The 20,170-nt window shown below is 37.1% G+C and overlaps 1 protein-coding gene and 1 pseudogene across 1 annotated transcript in view; both read left to right on the top strand.

Moving 5' to 3' along the window:
- Positions 1–16,529: 16,529 nt before the first annotated feature.
- LOC125875281 (cytochrome P450 71D7-like) lies at positions 16,530–18,152 on the top strand (annotated as a pseudogene).
- Positions 18,153–19,333: 1,181 nt separating this feature from the next.
- The window catches only part of LOC125873510 (mitogen-activated protein kinase kinase kinase 20-like), an 8,907-nt gene continuing 8,070 nt past the window's right edge, over positions 19,334–20,170 (top strand). Inside the window, exon 1 of the mRNA XM_049554435.1 lies at positions 19,334–20,149. Coding sequence (XP_049410392.1) covers positions 19,334–20,149 — 816 coding nt within the window. The remainder of the gene's footprint in view (positions 20,150–20,170) is intronic.

The raw sequence follows: 20,170 nt of genomic DNA, 5'->3' as shown, positions 1-20,170 counted from the left end.
TGTCTGTTCTTAGGGCACTCTTTCATGAAGTAACCCTCTTGTCCACACTTGAAACAACCTGACTGGCCATCGTGACACTTACTTGGGTGGGTTTTACCACACCTATCACATGCAGGAGCCGAGTTACCTCATTGTGCCACACTACCTTGAGACTATGTAGGTCTAGCTCTGAAGTGTTGGGAATTCTAACCATTATACTCACTTTTGTTTCTGGGTGCAGGTGCACTAGCAGATGATAGTGCAAGTTCTTTTTGCTTTTGCTGAAAGGAAGAACGGTTCACATCCCTCAGCTTTCTCTTAGCTTTCTTATTTCTGAATTCTTCCCTATCCCTCAGTTTTTGTTCTTCAACATGCTGCACATAGACCATCAACCTTGATATATCCATGTCCCCAATTAGCATCGCTGCCCTACCCTCCTTTCTTGATAGACGGGACAACCCAGCAACAAATAGACTTATTCTACTCTTCATATCCGCAACCATCTCCAAAGCATAACGGGGTAGTTGGGTAAGAAATCCTCGTACCTTAGCCTCTTTCAGTTCTTGGGGGAAGAAATGCCCCAAGAAGGCCTCCTCGAAACATGCCCAACTCGCAGGTGGTGCATTCTCAGCTCTACCCTCTTTCCACTGGTCAAACCATGTCCTAGCAACATTCTTCAGTTAATATACAGCTAGTTTAACTCGCTCAGTATCGGCAACATGCATAACCTCAAATCAATTCCTCAACAAAACTCTCTGGATCCTCAGTAGTGCTTGAACCCGTGAAACTTGGAGGATTCATCCTTAAGAACTCTTGGATCCTTGAAGTATCAGTCACTTCCTGTCTAACTCCTCTTTGTTTCCAAACCTGATTAGTCACAGCTTAACTTAGCTTCCTTATTGCTTCTCTGAATTCAATATTAGTGACTTCCCCTTGAGGTTGCACTTCAGGTGCATTTGGTAACTCTTGCTCCTTAATATTACGCCTAATATGACAACCTCTGACAACTCTTCGATGAGGCATGATTATCTGAAAACATGCACAAACACAAATTAGAAAGAAACTTTTTAGAGATCAAACTCTAACGCATGAAATGAGTGTGAAAGATTTGAGAAACTTTCCTAAGTGTTGCCACCTCCTAATTATAGATGTGGTGCACTTCACACCGATAACTAGGACTCTACAGATACAGCTTCATAGACTCCCTAGGACTCTTGAACTCTGTGCTCTGATACCAAGTTTGTCACGCCCCGAGCCTACACCCCGGACGTGGCTGGCACTCGAGAACCATTGCTGGCCCCAAGAGAACCCTCGGTCTGGCTTACTTACTCAGCGGAAGACTCTAAGCATTATTACAATGATCAAATGCACTTACTCAATTGTTAAATAAAATAACTTAGAATGTTTAAAAGTCAACATTCAAATTGGCCAAAATGACAACTAAAGTCTTAACATATGAAATGATAATGTAATGACAATTGAACTACTAACTGTCTATAAAGCCTCTACAACAAAGAGGGACGTTGGGACAAGACCCCCGATCATCCTAATAATGAATTACTGAAAGCAAAGCAAAAGGAGTCCTCTGTGATGCAAGAAGGCTCACCAACTGACTTTGAGTGCTCAACTGGATCAACGAGGCGCTGGGTGATGATTCTGGTTACCTGCGTCTCCATCATAAGAAGATGCAGGCCAACTGACATCAGTACATTGAATGTACGAGTATGCGAGTTGGAATGCTAAACACAACATAGGCTTGAAAAGAATCTGAAAGGAACGCTTACCCTGACTTTACCTAACTCATGAATAACTTAACTCATTATAAAGCAATAAAGCATATGCAATATATGGAAAGCTTGGAAAAACTAGTGGATGACAACTTAGTTCGTTAAAGAAAATGCAATAACAAACTCAACTTTACTCATATAATAAAGTAATATAGTTTATGTGGGAGTTTCTCTAACCGACAACCACCACTATAAGCCTAAGTGGTGATACAACATCTTGCCCACGCTGCCAGAACTGTCATATACTTTGTCGTCTTATAGAATGCTTAACTAAGTGGATCCACTAGTCTATTCTCAAAAGCAACTTAAGGAGTCATCTAAAAAGTATGATTCGTTACCCATGATGGCTACATTGTTTATGGAGACTTGAGTTAATATGAACTTGCATCCCCATATCGGTGCTCAATACTACTCCCAAAATGTTTTTAAAACAAACTTCTTTCTTTAGTTTGAGATAATTACTCAAAACTTAGCTTAAAAGCTCTCTTGGAATCGATGTTCCCTTTCTTGCTCAAATGTGAAAACATTTTTAAACTCTTTGGGAATACATAGTGTCACGCCTCGAGCTACCCCCGAGACGCGGACATGGGACCTAGGACCACAAGTGATCCCAAGCTAACCCTGTTGGCATGATCATGAGCATACTAAATATAATCTGAATAATAGAAATTGTGTGGAAGCTAAATCATGAATAAGATGAAAAGATGGGGACTACCCATATACTATAACTGAGATATATGATAACTGATGAGTTTAATACAAAGAAGATATTAACTCAATACTAAGCTGAATCTAACTATGTCTGAAATAAGCCTCTAAATTGACTAGAAATGTTGGGACATGCCCCAACTAGATCTAGCAAAACTGAAACTAAAGACTAAAAATACTGAAAAGGAACTCATGACTATTGTCCCCGAAGAATGAGGACTCACCAACTGATTCTGCTAAACTGAAGATCGGGAATCGATCTAAGCGTGATCTGGATGCTGAGAACCTGAACCTACATCACGAGAAGATGTAGCGCAGGTATGCGTCAGTACTTGTAAGGTACTGAGCATGCAGGATAGAGTAAAGCTGAAAGAACATATAACTGAACGAAGAATACTGAGCAATGATATAATCTGAACATGATATAGATATTGAAATACTGAATACTGAGCTAACTGAATGCAATGACCAAATTTATAACATGCTGNCCCCAGCTTTTCCTCTTCACTACTAATCACATTGAAATCCCTTCCGACCAGCCATGGCAATCTTATACTATCTGCTAGATCCTCTATTGATTCCCAAAGTTGCAATCTTTCTCCTTGTGTACATTTAGCATATACCATGGATATTATTACATCACCATCTAATTCTTGAATATGGAATTTCAGCGTCAACATTTGTTCCTCATCCCTTACAATTTCATAATCAATAAATTCATCTATGAAGACCCAGATCTTTCCACTCGTATTCACTGCAACATGTTTCATCCCTAACTTTCGTCTGAATTCCTCCAGGTTTTGACTATCTTCATATGGTTCCATTAAACCGACAAAATAGAATTGATATCTTTTATGCATATTCACTAGTCTAGTGAACACCTTTTGAGTATTCACTGATCTTATATTCCATATAAGTGCTCTCATTGATATTTTGAATTCTTGATAATCATTCTTTTAGACCTTGATGATACCTGATCTGCATATAGTTCTCTTTTTTTCTTCGGTTTAGTGTGGGATTCCTTCAACTTTCCAGTTTGTTTCGGTGACAAATCCCCTTCTATGGTAACCTTTGCTATATTCTGCTTCAAATCATCTTTGTCTCTCTTTACCTCATTAGGTTCCTGTGCATCTTCCTGACTGTCTTTCAACATTGCTAGTGGAAGGACTTCATCAATGCTAGCTTTATATATTACCAAAGTCCCCTCCGTGTCCATCAATCTTCCCCTCTTCTTTTTGCCTACTATCATCTTCTCTTGATGTCTGAGCTGTGTTCTTCCGTTCCTTCTCTATTTCCCGGTTTTTCTCCTCACTTTGATATGATTGTGCTCTTTCTACTATCTCGGTGACTTCCTTTTCTTTTTGGTATGTGCTTGGCGTAACAAAGGTTTTCTCCACCCATTCTTTAGGGTTAGTTGTTTAGAGTTAAATATCAAAAATACATTTTTTTAAGTTTCATACCAAAACTATTGGAAGTGTGAGAAATATACTTATACTTTCACTCATTAATTTGAGAAACACACTTCAATACTGACTGAACTAAATATGCGTACTCGCATACACTTAGATGTGTATGACCTTGAATTTTCATCCACATGACTTCCTTTTTTTTCCTAACACGTTTATTTTTTTATTTTTTTTCAATTGATTTTGAACCCTTAAACTCTCCCCTTCTTCTTCATCATTTCTCAATCATTTTTCTTCCTTTCTTAACCTCAATTGCATTTTTTTCAACCTCCTCCTCCTCCATTGTTCTCCATTTTAATTTTTAACTTTTTGCCACAGTAAAAATATTTTTCACGTGGCAATTTTTTTTTTATAAATAAGAAGAGTGTAATACATATACCATCATATATTACTTGAGGTTTGTTTTTCAAACTTATGAGTGACATTGCCTAAGAGAGGCCAATAAGGTTGCGGATTACAAGGCTAAGATGGCAAACACCAACTAGAACAACCATGTTTTTGTCTCCTTTCGGCAGATTTCTAATGGTGCAAAAGACCCTTATCAATTGGACAAAAGTCAAATGCCATCCATTAGACTCAAATACGACAAGGCAAACTTTTTTGTTAGCTAATTTACTTTCTTATATGTGTGGGGGTTTAGTGTGTAGATAGCCATCTCCTTACCCTCCTTTTCATAGGATAAAAGTTTTATCCTTTGTGTTGTATGTTGAGGTAAGGTCAAGCCCCCCTCTTGTACTTATTCTCATGATATATAACACTCCTGCTAACTAGGGGAACTTTAATTTAAAAAATAATAGTTGAGGTGTGTTTTCTCACACTCCCAATAGTTTAGGTCTAAACTCAACAAAAAGAAATATTTCATTAGGTAAATTTTTGACACTTTACTCTAAAACTTATTTACATATAATTATGTCACTCAGTAGTAGGGCTTCTTATCGGACGAATCGAGTGGATAAATTCGCGTAACTGTTTGGCCTAACCGATATCAGTTTTGAAATTTACTAATCCATTAGCCAACCAATAAGATATTGGTTATTTTGAAAATGGATTAGCACTTATCAGATGGTTATCGGACAGGTATCGGCTAAAATTCTACCTTTTCTTCTCCATGAGCTCACCTTAAACATGATTTTTCCCTATTTTAAATACAATTAACACATAAAATTCTTCTAGGTTACAAAAAAATATAGATTAATGAATGTAATAGTTAATATGTCACGCCCCGAGCCTACACCCCGGACGTGGCTGACACTCGAGGACCATTGCTGGCCCCAAGCGAACCCTTGGCCTAGCTTACTTACTCAGCGGAAGACTCTAACCATTATTACAATGATCAAATGCACTTACTCAATTGTTAAATAAAATAACTTAGAATGTTTAAAAGTCAAAATTCAACTTGGACAAAATGGCAACTCAAGTCTTAACATATGAAATGATAATGTAAAGACAATTGAACTACTAACTGTCTATGAAGCATCTAAAACAAAGAGGGACGTCAGGTCAAGACCTCCGATCATCCTAATAATGAAATACTAAAAGCAAAGCAAAAGGAGTCCTCCAGAATGCAAAGAGGCTCACCAACTGACTCTGAGTGCTCAACTAGATCAACGAGGTGCTGGGTGATGATCTTGGTTACGTACGTCTGCATCATAAGAAAATGCAGGCCAACTGGAATCAGTACATTAAATGTACGAGTATGCGAGTTGGAATGCTAAACACAACATAGGCTTGAAAATAATCTGAAAGGAACGCTTACATTGACTTTACTTAACTCCTGAATAACTTAACTCATTGTAAAGCAATAAAGCATATGCAATATATAGAAAGCTTGTAAAAATTAGTGGAAGACGACTTAGTTCATTAAAGAAAATGCAATAACAAACTCAACTTTACTCATATAATAAAGTAATATAGTTTCTGTGAGAGTTTTTCTAACCGACAACCACAACTATGAGCCTAAGTGGTGATACAACGTCTTGCCCACGTTGCCAGAACTGTCATATACTTTGCCGTCATATAGAACGCTTAACTAAGTGGATCCACTAGTCTATGCTAGAAAGCAAATTAGGGAGTCATCTAAAAATTATGATCATTTACTACCCATGTTAGCTACATGGTTTATGGAGACTTGAGTTAATATGAACTCTCATCCCCATATCGGTGCTCAATACTACTCCCAAATATACTTAGCTCATATGTTTTTAAAACAAAATTCTTTCTTTGGTTTGAGATAATTACTCAAAACTTAGCTTGAAAGCTTTCTCGGAATCGATGATCCCTTTCTTGCTCAAATGTGAAAACATTTTTAAACTCTTTGGGAATACATAGTCCCCATATACTTCTTTGAAGAAATGAACTTCAATCTTTACTCTTTACTCTTTACTCAACTTGAGCTTTAAGTCTTAAAACAAAGTTAAAACGTTTGGGAAATACTTTTGAAAACTTTATAAACTTCTCTTTGACTTGCTTCTTAACTTCTAGACTTGACTCTTAACTTCCTTGAATTGAATTATGGATCAAGGTTCATGATATCATGTTTATGGATGATTTCATGATGTTTATATGCACCTAAGAGTGTTGGAATCAACTAGAAAACATAAGTACATTACTAAGGAACTAGTACGGAAAGTTGGGAAAGAAATGAGAAGAACTAGCGTCCCTAGCGCTCTAAGAGGCGCGGGGCGCCAGAGCACAAACTTCAGAGCTGAATTTGTGGCGCTCTGGCTGGCGCGTCGCCCCAGATCCCAAACTTCAGACTTTGAAGTGGGGCGCTCTGTGAGGCATGACGCCCCAAGCCCCTGCCCAGAATATCCTCGATTTTTCATCTCTAAACCCTCTAAACTCCAATGGTTCTTTCCCCAAACATTGAGAATCGACTACACCCTCAAAATACAACATATTCTACTCGAAATCACACCTAAAAACCTCAAAATCACACCTAAACACATGAATCAAACTCAAGAAACTTTAACAGCACAACCCACAAGAATTCAAACGAATTTCATCAAGAACTCAAAGGATTTACTTCAAAATCTAATATACTTTGCTGAATTTAATCATGTTTGGCGCGTGGGTGAACTAACCCAACGCTATGTGATCTCACATACCTTGTAGGGACCACCCCTTGACGAAATCCACATGCAAACCCCCTAGAAATTGATGAATCTTGAACTTTGTTCTCTTTTCTCCTCTTTTTTCTTTTCTTGCGTTCTTTCTTCAAAAACCCTAACTCTAATTTCAATAGCGTAAACTGACCAATTTCAGTTTAGATCCTTAGATAATTACCAAAAACGAAATTAAAATAATAGGGTAAGGAAAAGACCAAACTACCCTTTCAAAATCCGGATTGGACTTTCTTTATCAAAACAACCCAACTTTCAAATGACATATCTCACTCATACGAACTCGGAATCGCGCAAACTTGGCGGCGTTGGAAAGATAATTCAACGATCTTTCCTAAGGTAATAGGAAATACACCTAACTTATCCTTATCTTGGATTTATGGTAATTTGAAATTGACCAAAAATCTCTATTTCTAATTCTTAACTTCTTCCTAGTTATTTCAATTTGCGAGATGTTACAATATCTCCCCCTTGGGAACATTCGTCCTCAAATGAGATTACTCTTACTATGCTAAGGGTGTAACATCAATCATTCAGTTCAAACACCCAACAAGTAAATGAAAAAACAACTTGCCAACTTATAATTAAATACCAAGAAAAAGATTAGTACCTTAAGTTGGAACTTCTCCGGATTCGAAGAGATGTGAATATCTCTTCTTCATGTCCTCCTCAGCTTTTCAAGTAGCTTCCTCAATAAATTGATTCCTCCAAAGAACTTTGACTGATGCTACCTCTTTTGTTCTCAACTTGTGAACTTGGTGATCTAGAATCAGAACATGAATCTCCTTATAAGACAAGCTATCTGTGATCCCAATATCTTTTGTTAGTATGATCAATGAAGAATCGCCTATGAACTTCTTCAACATGGAGATGTGAAGCACCAGATGAACCGCTGCTAACTCTTATGGTAGCTCCAACTCATAAGCTACATTACTTACGATATTCTGTAAGGGCCAATATACCGAGGACTAAGTTTCCCCTTCTTACCAAATCTCGTAACACCTTTCATGGGTAAAACTTTCAAATACACCCAATCATCTACTTCAAACTCTAACTCCCTTCTCGTAACATCAGTGTAGGATTTCTGACGACTCTGCGCCATTTTCAACCTCTCTTGAATCACTTTCACCTTCTCAATAGCTTGATGAACTAAATCTAGTCCTATCAACCCTGCTTCACAAACTCAAACCATCTAGTAAAAGATCTGCATCTTCTCTCATAAAGAACTTCATAAAGAGCCATTTGGATGCTAAAGTGGTAACTATTATTGTAAGCAAACTCAATGAGAGGTAAGTGATCATCCCAATTACCTTTGAAATCAATCACGCAAGCTCTCAACATATCCTCTAAGGTCTGAATAGTGCGCTCTGCTTGCCCACCTGTCTGAGGATGAAAAGTAATACTTAAGTTCACCTTTAAACCCAAGCCATTTTAGAATGACTTCCAAAACTGTGCAGTAAATTGCGCACCTTTGTCTGAAATAATGGAGACCGGAACCCCATGAAGTTTTACCATCTCTTGAAGATACAACTAGTATACTCTTCTACTGAATGAGTAGTCTTTACGGGTAAAAAGTGGGCTAATTTGGTCATGCGATCCACATTCACCTAAATAGAATCATGCTGCATGCGAGACCTTGGTAAACCTGTGATGAAATCCATATTAATCATCTCCCACTTCCATTCCAGAAGTTATATATTCTGAGCCAAACCACCGGGCCTTTGGTGCTCTACTTTAACTTGTTGGCAATTCGGGCACTTAGCAATAAATTCTGTAATGCCCTTCTTCATACTACTCCACCAATAGACTTCTCTCAAATCGCGATACATGTTTGTGGAACCCATATTAATGGAATATCTGGATCTATTAGCTTCCTCCATGATCCTCTGTCGGAGTCCATCCACCATTGGTACACACAATATACCTTGATATCTCAATATGCCATCTCTCCCATGTTCAAAAGCTAATACTTTTTGCTTATGAACATTTGCCTTCAATTCAAACAAAATAGGATCTTGGTCTTGCTTTTCTTTCACTTCTGACACTAATGAAGATTCAGCCCCATTCATCACCACTACTCTTCCTTCTGTGGAATCCATTAGTCGGATTTCTAAGCGTGTAAGTCTATGCATATCTTTCGCTAACTCTCTTTTTTCTTCCTCAACATGGGCGGTACTACCCATAGAAAACCTGCTTACAGCATCAGCAACAACATTAGCCTTACCTGGGTGATAAAGAATACTCATGTCATAATTCTTGAGTAATTCTAACCACCTCCTTTGTCTGAGATTAAGCTCTTTCTGAGTGAACACATATTGAAGACTCTTGTGATTAGTGAATATATCAACATGAACACCATACAAATAATGAGGCCATATCTTCAAAGCAAATACTACAACAGCCAACTCTAGATCATGGGTTGGGTAATGCTGTTCATGAATTTTCAACTGTATGGAGGCATAAGCTATAACCTTGCCATTCTGTATTAACACGCAACGCAAACCAACTCTAGATGCATCATGATACACCACAAAACCTTGCTTACCTTCTGGTAATGTCAAAATTGGGGCAGTAGTCAACCTCTTTTTCAATTCATTAAAGCTTTTCTCACGAGCTTCAGACCATTGAAATTTCACTGTCTTTTGAAGTAACTTGGTCAACTGGGATGAAATAGATGAGAACGCCTCTACGAACCTTCTATAATATCCAACCAAACCCAAAAAACTCCTAATATCAGTTGGAGATGTGGGTCTAGGCCAACTCTGCACTGCCTCTATCTTTTTGGTATCAACTCTAATTCCATCACCGGAAACTATGTTACCCAAGAACGCCATAGACTCAAGCCAAAACTCACATTTAGAGAATTTAGCATATAACTCCTTATCTTTCAAACTCTGAAGAACTATTTTGACATGGCTAGCACAATCTTCTTCATTCCTCGAATAGATTAGTATGTCATCAATGAAGACGATAACAAACATATCAAAATAAGGCTTGAATACTTTATTCATAAGGTCCATGAACGCTACAGGTGCATTAGTTAAATCGAACGACATGACCAGAAACACATAATGACCATAACGGGTCCTGAATGTTGTCTTGGGAATATCACACTCCCTTACTTTCAAATGATGGTAGCTAGATCTAAGGTCAATCTCAGAAAAACAAGAAGCACCCTGAAGCTAATCGAAAAGATCATCAATTCTCGGAAGAGGATACTTATTCTTGATGATAACCTTGTTCAATTGGCGGTAATCTATACACATCCTAAGGGAACCATCTTTCTTTCTCACAAAAAAGACCGGAGTGCCCCAAGGTGAGACACTTGGTCGATTAAAGCCCTTATCCAGGAGATCTTTCAACTGTTCTTTAAGCTCTTTCAAATCTACTGGTGCCATTCTATATGGCGGAATAGAGATAGGACGGGTATCGGGAAAAATATCTATGCTGAAGTCTATTTCTCTCTTAGGAGGGACTCCGGGTAGATCATCTGGAAACTCTTTTACTACTGCAACTGACTGAATATGAGGTGTCTCAACACTAGAGTCAGTAACTCGGACTAAGTGATAGACACACCTCTTGGAAACCAACTTTCTTGCCTTAAGGTACGAAATGAAATGACCTTTAGGCATTGCTGAACTACTTTTCCACTCTAAGACTGGCTCATTAGGAATTTGGAACCTAACAACTAGAGTTCTATAATCAATGGAGGCGTAACAGGCATTAAGCCAGTCCATACCTAGAATGACATCAAAATCTACCATGTCTAACTCAATTAAATCAGCCATGGTGTCTTTGTGATTTATGGAAATGACACAATCACGATATACTTGCTCAGCTAGAATATACTCCCCAATCGGTGTAGAAACACAAAAAGGTTCACAGAGTTTCTCAAGAAGAACATCAAAACTATTTGCAACATAAGGGGTTACAAAAGATAAACTTGCTCCTGGGTCTAGCAAAGCATAAACATCAATAGTAAAGACTTTGATCATACTAGTTACAATATCTGGAGAGTTCTCTTGTTCTTGGAGACTGTTGATTGCATAAAGGAGGTTTGTTCCTCCGCCAATACCGAAAGTAACTCCTCTAGGTGCAACCCTGTCTGGTGGAGCAACTGATGAAAATTGGGCCCTATTGCCCGGATTTCCACTACCTTGTCTGTTCTTAGGGCACTCTTTCATGAAGTGACCCTCTTGTCCACATTTGAATCAACCTGACTGGCCATCATGACACTTACCTGGGTGGGTTCTACCACACTTAGCACATCCAGGAGCCGAGTTACCTCCTTGTGCCACACTACCTTGAAACTGTGCAGGTCTAGCTCTGAATTGTTAGGAATTCTGACCATTATACTCGCTATTGTTTCTGTGTGTAGGTGCACTAGCAGATGATGGTGCAGGTCCTTTTTTGATTTTGCTGAAAGGACGAACAATTCACATTACTTTTCTGCTGCCCGGACTCATTCCCTGTCTTAGCTTTCTTATTTTTGAATTCTTCCCTATCCCTCAGCTTCTCTTCTTCAACCTGCTGCACATAGACCATCAACCTTGATATATCCATGTCCCCAATTAGCATCGTTGCCCTGTCCTCTTTGCTTGATAGACGAGACAACCCAACAACAAATAGACTCATTCTATTACTTATATCCGCAACCATCTCCGGAGCATAACGGGATAGTTGGGTGAACATCAACCCATATTCATGAAGACTCAAGGAATCCTGCTTAAGGGTAAGAAATTCTCATACCTTAGCCTTTTTCAGTTCTCGGGGGAAGAAATGCCCCAAGAAGGCCTTCTCAAAACATGCCCAACTCGCAGGTGGTGCATTCTCATCTTTACCCTCTTTCCACTGGTCAAACCAAGTCCTAGGAACATTCTTCAGTTGATATGCAGCTAGTTCAACTCGCTTAGTATCGGTAACATGCATAACCTCAAATACCTTCTTTAGTTCCTTAACAAAACTCTCTGGATCCTCTGTAGTGCTCGAACCCGTGAAACTTGGAGGATTCATCCTCAAGAACTCTCGGATCCACGAAGTATCAGCCATTTCCTGTCTAGCTCCTCTCTGTTGCCCAACCTCATTAGTCACAGCTTGACTTAGCATCCTTATTGCTTCCCTGAATTCAACATTAGTGACTTCCCATTGAGGTTGCACTTCAGGTGCATTTGGTAACTCTTGCTCCTCAACATTACGCCTAGCAGGACGACCTCTGACCGCTTTTCATGGAGGCATGATTATCTGAAAACACGCGCAAGCACGAATTAGAAAGAAATTTTTCTGAGATCAAACTCTAATGCACGAAATTAGTGTGTAAGAAGTGAGAAAATTTCCTAAGTATTGCAGCCTTCAAATTATATATTTGGTGCGCTTCACACCGATAACTAGGACTCTACATACACGACTGCATAGACTCCCTAGGACTCTTGAACTCTATGCTCTGATACCAAGTTTATCACACCCCGAGCCTACAGCCCGGACGTGGTTGGAACTCGAGAACATAGGCGAGTTGGAATATTGCTAAACACAACATATGCTTGAAAAGAATTTGAAAGGAACGCTTACCTTGGATGTACTCAACTCCTGAATAACTTAACTCATTATAAAGCAATAAAGCATATGCAATATATAGAAAGCTTGTAAAAATTAGTGGAAGACAACTTAGTTCGTTAAAGAAAATGCAATAACAAACTCAACTTTACTCATATAATAAAGTAATATTGTTTTTGTGGGAGTTTCTCTAACCGAAAACCACCACTATGAGCCTAAGTGGTGATATAGCGTCTTGCCCACACTACTTGAACTGTCAAATACTTTGCCGTCGTATAGAACGCTTAACTAAGTGGATCCACTAGTCTATGCTAAAAAGCAACTTAAGGAGTCATCTAAAAAGTATGATCCTTTACTACCTATGATGACTACATGGTTTATGGAGACTTGAGTTAATATGAACTCGCATCCCCATATCTGTGCTCAATGCTACTCCCAAAATATACTTAGCTCATATGTTTTAAAATCAAACTTCTTTCTTTGGTTTGAGATAATTACTCAAAACCTAACTTAAAACCTCTCTTGGAGTCGATGTTCCCTTTCTTGCTCAAATGTGAAAATATTTTTAAACTCTTTGGGAATACATAGTCCCCATATACTTCTTTGAAGAAATGAACTTCAATCTTTACTCTTTACTCTTGACTTAACTTGAAATTTAAGTCTTAAAACAAAGTTAAAACGTTTGTGAAAGACTTTTGAAAACTTTATAAACTTCTCTTTGACTTGCTTCTTAACTTTAAGACTTGACTCTTAACTTTCCTTGAATTGAATTATGGATTCAAGGTTCATGATCTCATGTTTATTAATGATTTTATGATGTTTATATGTACCTAAGAGTGTTAGAATCAACTAGAAAACATATGTACATTGCTAAGGAACTAGTACGGAAAGTTGGGAAAGAAATGGGAAGAACTGGCGTCCCTAGTGCACTAAGAGGCGTGGGGCGCCAGAGCACAAACTTCAGAGCTGAATTTGTGGCGCTCTGGCTGGCGTGTCTCCCTAGAGGCCGAACTTCAGACTCTGAAGTGAGACGCTCTGTGAGGCGAGATGCCCTAAGCCCCTTCCCAGAAAATCCCCGATTTTTATCCTTCGTTTTTTATCTCTAAACCCTCTCAACTCCAAGGGTTCTTTCCCCAAACGTATAGAATCAACTACACCCTCAAAATACAATAGATTCTACTCGAAATCACACCTAAAAACATGAATCAAACTCAAGAAAACTTCAACAACACAACCTACAAGAATTCAAACGAATTTCATCAAGAACTCAAAGGATTTACTTCAAAATCTAATATACTTTGCTGAATTGAATCATGTTTGGCGCGTGGGTGAACTAACCCAACGCTATGTGATCTCACATACCTTGTAGGGATCACCCCTTGACGAAATCCACACGCAAACCTCCAAGAAATCGATGAATCTTGAACTTCTTCTCTTTTCTCCTCTTTTTTCTTTTCTTGCGTTCTTTCTCCAAAAACCCTAACTCTAATTTCAATAGGGTAAACTGACCAATTTCAGTTTAGACCCTTAGATAATTACAAAAAACGAAATTAAAATAATAGGGTAAGGAAAAGACCAAACTACCCTTCCAAAATCCGGATTGAACTTTCCTTATCAAAACAGCCCAACTTTCAAAGGGCATATCTCACTCATACGAACTCGGAATTGCGCAAACTTGGTGGCGTTGGAAAGATAATTCAACAATATTTCCTACGGTATCTGGAAAAATACCTAAATCATCCTGAGATAGGAGTTATGGTCGTTTGAAATTGACCAAAACTCATTCTTAACTTTACTTGAACAAATTTCCAGATTTTCATTATTTCCAAAAATCACTATTTCCAATTCTTAACTTCTTCCTAGTTATTTCAATTTGCGAGATGTTACATAATAAGAGAAAAGTAAATTAGTTTTCAATTTTACGATTGACTTATCAATTACAATTCAACTTTGAACACCCCTACTCGGTACATAATTACAAGTATCTTGATAAGCATTAACTGATAATGTGGTAAAAAATAATGATTAACTAATTGGTACAACAAATTGGTTATTTATAATATTAAAATAAATCTTTGCACTGCTATAATATACAACTTGAATGCAAACGCTATTATGTATTGTTGAGAAATAGAGGAGCTATACCAAAACAGATAAAAGGAGAGCAAGTTTGGTGATAATTGTATTTCACAATTCTCCTTGACAATACTACTCCCCTTCATTTTTATTTACTTGTCATACTTTTTATTTTTGACAAATCAAGGAAGGACATTTTTTTTCCTATTATACCCTCAATATATTCATTGAGTTACACTCTGTTTGGATCATTGTTATCCATTATTTCATAATGTATTGTATTGTATTGTACTCTATTGTATTGTATTGTATGGTAGATACAATGTTTGGCTAGACTGTATTGTTTGTTGATGTTTAATAACATTTTTATTGTTTGGTTTGACTATATCGTACTGTATTGTAATTTATAAATTTATTAAAATATCCTTAATTATTCTAGGGTAGGAGGTTTGACTAGAATTAAATAATATAGGGTAAAGGGTAAAAAAGTATTATGAAATATTATGCCAGCATATAATTGGAAAAATAAATTAAGTAACAATGGGAACACACCAAATCGGTTGTTCCATAAAATGGGAGTTTTTATTGTTACGTAACAACGAAATTTAACAATACAATACAATACATTTTAAGTAACAATCAAAACAAACATTGTAGGTATGACAACGATACAATACAATACAATGAGTAACAATGATCCAAACATAATGTTAATGTCTTTGAGAAATATAATGAGTAAGAATATATTTGGGACCCTATCAATAATAGGAATAGAATGAAAAATCACTATACTAAATTACTAATCATTGTTTACGAAGCGCGCCAGGTCAATAATAAAAAGGGATGGAGGGAGTAATTTTTATTTGTATATTTTTCGGGAAAATGCATAAGTACCCCCCAACCTATGCCCGAAATCTCAGAGACACACCTAACCTTTACTAAGGTCCTATTACCTCCCCGAACTTATTTTATATATAATTTTCTACCCTTTTTCGGTCTACGTGGCACTATCTTGTGGGCCCAGCACGTGTTGACAATTTTTTCAAGAATAGTGCCACGTAGGCCGAAAAGGGGTAGAAAATTATACATAAAATAAGTTCGGGGGGGGGGGGGTAATAGGACCTTAGTAAAGGTTAGGTGTATCTCAGGGATTTCGGACATAGGCTAGGGGGGTACTTATGCATTTTCCCATATTTTTCAACAAAATGCCCCTCCCACATTTTATTGAATGAAACATGTCGATGGCTGAAAAGCTTTTACTGTTTTTTTTTTTAAATTACAAAGTAGTAATGCTGCCAAAATTGTAGTGCAGATGGCTAAAAAGTGCCCCCCGATTGCATGAGAGATGATGTGCATAGTTTTTTTTTTTTTTTTTTCCATCAGGTGTTCGGTATCCATATTGGAATCCGACTAAATTTGGATTCGCGCCGGAAATTCCCACATTGGAGGTAAAACGCTCCATAACAAACGCGACTTCATACCCAAGGAGCTCAAACCCGAGACCTCTTGATTAAGGATGAAGGAGTACTTATCACTCCACCAGTTGGTGATGATGTGCAAAGTTGACCCAAAGTAAAACTATAATATATATACAACAAGGATATCATTTAATCTTTTCAATAAATTGCGTCCCACTCAAACAATAATTTTAATTTATTTTGTACCACATGGTACTAAGTACTATTTATTAGTATAATAAGTACTAATATTCAAGGCTTTAGAAATCATTTGGGGATTGTTGTAACACTATAAAGTCACTAGGATTACATAAATCAAATCATCCACTACCAATAGCTAGCATTTTAATTTCCTTCATTCTTGCAGCTCATCAAATTAAATCAATGGAGATGAATTTTGTTTCATTTCTTCTCTTATTCTCATTCCTTTATATTATTTTTCGAAAATGGAGAAGAACCCAAAAACAAAATTTGCCTCCAGGTCCATGGAGACTCCCACTCATTGGGAGTTTGCATCACTTAATTAGTGGACATAATCCACATCGTATTTTAAGAGATCTAGCTAGAAAATACAGCCCCGTAATGTACTTGGAACTCGGGGAAGTTCCTACCATGATCATATCATCACCTTCTACGTCCAAACAAGTTTTAAAAATTCATGATCTTGCCTTTGCGTAGGCCACAATTTACATCTACTGATATTGTCATGTACAATAATAAAGACATTGTGTTTGCAGATATGGTGACTACTGGAAACAAATGCACAAAATTTGCATAATGGAACTTCTAAGTGCCAAAATGGTCAAGTCATTTAGCTCAATTCGAAAGGATGAACTCTCGAGTGTCCTCTCATCAATTGATTCTGTTGGGGGTTCTAGTGAAGTGAGCATGGCAGAAAAGATTGTCCGGTTTACGAGCTCTGTGACATGTAGATTGGTGTTTGGAAAATTGTGCAGAGATCGTGATGAGTTGATAAATTTGATGAAAGACGCGTTGTTTTTAGTAGGGGGATTTAATGTAGGTGATTTCTTTCCATCGTGGAAATTACTTTACAAGATGAGTGGAGCAAAGTCGAAATTGGTAAAAATGCATCAAAACATTGATTCAGTTTTGGAGAGGATTGTTAATGAACATATTAAGAATCGAGCAACGGGGATCCAGGGAAATGGTGCCTATGGAGGTGAAGATTTGGTTGATGTTTTCCTAAGAATTAAAGAGAATGATCAACTTCAATTTCCAATCACCAATGACCACATAAAAGCTGTGATTTTGGTAAAATAATTTCCCCCCATTTTCTATTTATATTGTTTTAGATTATTTTTTTTGTTGTTATCGATCATTAGATTGTTCCATTGTCTTATCTATTTATTTGGTGATGCGCGCAGGACATGTTTACTGCTGGGACTGAAACTTCATCCACCACTTATTTGGGCATTGTCAGAATTGATGAAACACCCAAATGTTATGCAAAGGCACAAAGCGAAGTGAGACACTCCTTCAAAGAGAAAATTGATTTTGATGAAGAAGATCTTGATAACTTGCCATATCTAAAGTTAGTGATCAAAGAAACATTAAGGCTACATGCTCCAAGTATAGTCCATAGGGAATGTAGGGAAGAAACAATGGGAAGAAACAATCATTGATGGATGTAAGGCCACAATACTAGTCAATACATGGGCAATAGGAAGAGATCCTGAAGTTTGGGATGATCCTGAAAGTTTTATACCAGAGAGATTTGAAAATTCTACTATTGACTATTTGGGAAATAACTATGAGTATCTCCCATTTGGTGCAGGAAAATGGATTTGTCCAGGAATGCAGTTTGGTTTAGCTAATGTTAAACAACCTCTAGCTCGGCTCCTCTACCACTTTGACTGGGGACTTCCATGTGGAACAAGTACTCCAAAAGATTTGGATATGAGCGAGAAAAGTGAATTAAGTGCAGCTAAAGACAAAGATCTCTACTTAATTGTCAAAACAAATCAAAGTTTGGATGTCATGCTCTAAATGGTGAAAATGAGCAAAGAATAAGATTTTCTTCAACTTCTTTTAGTTTGGTGTTTTTTGGTCTTTGAAGTTTATTTACACTGAAAGTGAGTAAAGAACATATTCCACAATTGGTTTTACAATTTTAGTTCTAAAGGTTATATTACCATAGAATTTGCTCCATTGGAATTGTGTGTAATGTGTAATTCTACGATCACATTTTGTTTCTCTCTATTCGTCTTGTATTTTTGTTTTGACAGTTGAATTAAAAGTTAAACCTATTGGATTCTTGAATTCGAGTGAAGTAAATATACCTCTTAATTTTGTGATTAAGAGTAGATATAACTTCTCGTTAAATAAATAGTGTATGTATATAATCACCATTGTTTAACAAATGATGCATAGTTACCTTTTCCGTTAACAAACCTATATTTACAAAATTAAAGAAAATTATTCTTAAACTGATTTATACAATATTTAAAATCCATTTATTATTATGCTGACTGATTTTCCCTCCCTAAAATTATGCTCTTTAATTTGATTAGTAATCCATTTTAAAATGTATTTATTATTATTATTAATGGAAAAGAAATTAAAATATATTGATTTTTCCGCCTTTAAATTATGCTCTTTATTTTGATAAACTTATTTCACAAATATCTTGTTTAAGAAATTTATTTAGGAAAATAAAAACGAAAAGAACAGGAAAACAGACGAGAAGAATAGTGTAGAAGGAAAAAACCCATAGTTAAAATTTTGAAACAATTAGAAACTTTCATCTTTTAAATAACTTTGTGGATCCATTTTGGTATAGGAAAGGAAATGGGAAAACAAAGGTTTAATCCAAATTAAAATTTACTGATTTTCCCTACCTTAAATTATGCTCTGTAATTTGATTAATAAATCATTTCACAAATATCTTGTTTAAGAAATTTTTTAGGAAAATAAAAACGAAAAGAATAGGAAAAGAATAGTGTAGAAGGAAACAAACCTATTGTTAAATTTTGAAACTATCAGAAACTTTCATCTTTTTAAGAAATTAAACTGTGAGAATCCATTTTGGTATAGGAATGGAAATGGGAAAAGAAAGGTTTAATCCAAATTAAAATAGGAACAGAGTAACATCATCTATAAGTAACTCTTCCTTAGTATGTACATTTACTATACTATACTATACTACCAACAAATTGCACATTCAATATATGGCGGAATTATTGTGGAAGAGAGGCACAACTCTTGGTCAAGGTGGATTTGGTGTTGTCTCGTTAGCTTCTACGTCTAACGCACTATTTCATGGCGTTACTCTTCCCTCTCTTATTGCCATCAAGTCTTGCAACTACAGTGATTCTCAATCGTTGAAAGAAGAAGAGGAATTTCTCGGTATGTTCAAACATTCTCCGTGCATTATTCGCTGTTTCGGAGCTAATCTCTCATTCGAAGATGAAGTCATCATTTACAACTTATTGCTGGAGTATGCATCAGGAGGAAGCCTTGCCAATCGTCTTCGCAATTGCAATTCATTGCCCGAGTTTGAAGTTAAAAAACACACAAAGAATGTTCTTTTAGGCCTCAGTTGCATTCACACTAATGGAATTATTCACTGCGACATCAAGCCTGACAATATTCTCCTGGTGGGCACAGAAGAAACTGCCAAGATTGCTGATTTCGGGCTTTCCATGACTTTTGAACAGGCCGTGAAAGAAAAACGGGAACTGATGATCAGGGGAACAAAAAGGTATATGGCACCTGAATTGGTGCGTAACTATGACTATGGCCCACACGTTGATATTTGGGCTCTTGGTTGCACTGTCTATGAGCTGATTACAGGGACACCGCTGTGGGACGGAGATGATGATCATGTGTTGCACCAAATCGCGTTTGAGAAACCTAAGTTTCAGAATTCAAAGTTGTCAAAGGAAGCCAAAGATTTTCTGAAGAGATGTCTTGCGAAGAATCCCAGCTCGCGTTGGACTGCCGATGTGCTCTTGAACCATCCTTTTCTGCAGAATTCGGCCATAGTAGTCAACACAGAAAAGACA

Source organism: Solanum stenotomum, chromosome 8 (assembly GCF_019186545.1).
Source record: "Solanum stenotomum isolate F172 chromosome 8, ASM1918654v1, whole genome shotgun sequence".
NCBI classification, from domain to species: Eukaryota; Viridiplantae; Streptophyta; class Magnoliopsida; order Solanales; family Solanaceae; genus Solanum; species Solanum stenotomum.
Note: the sequence above shows the minus strand (reverse complement) of the source record. Positions and strands in the feature narration are given on the sequence as shown.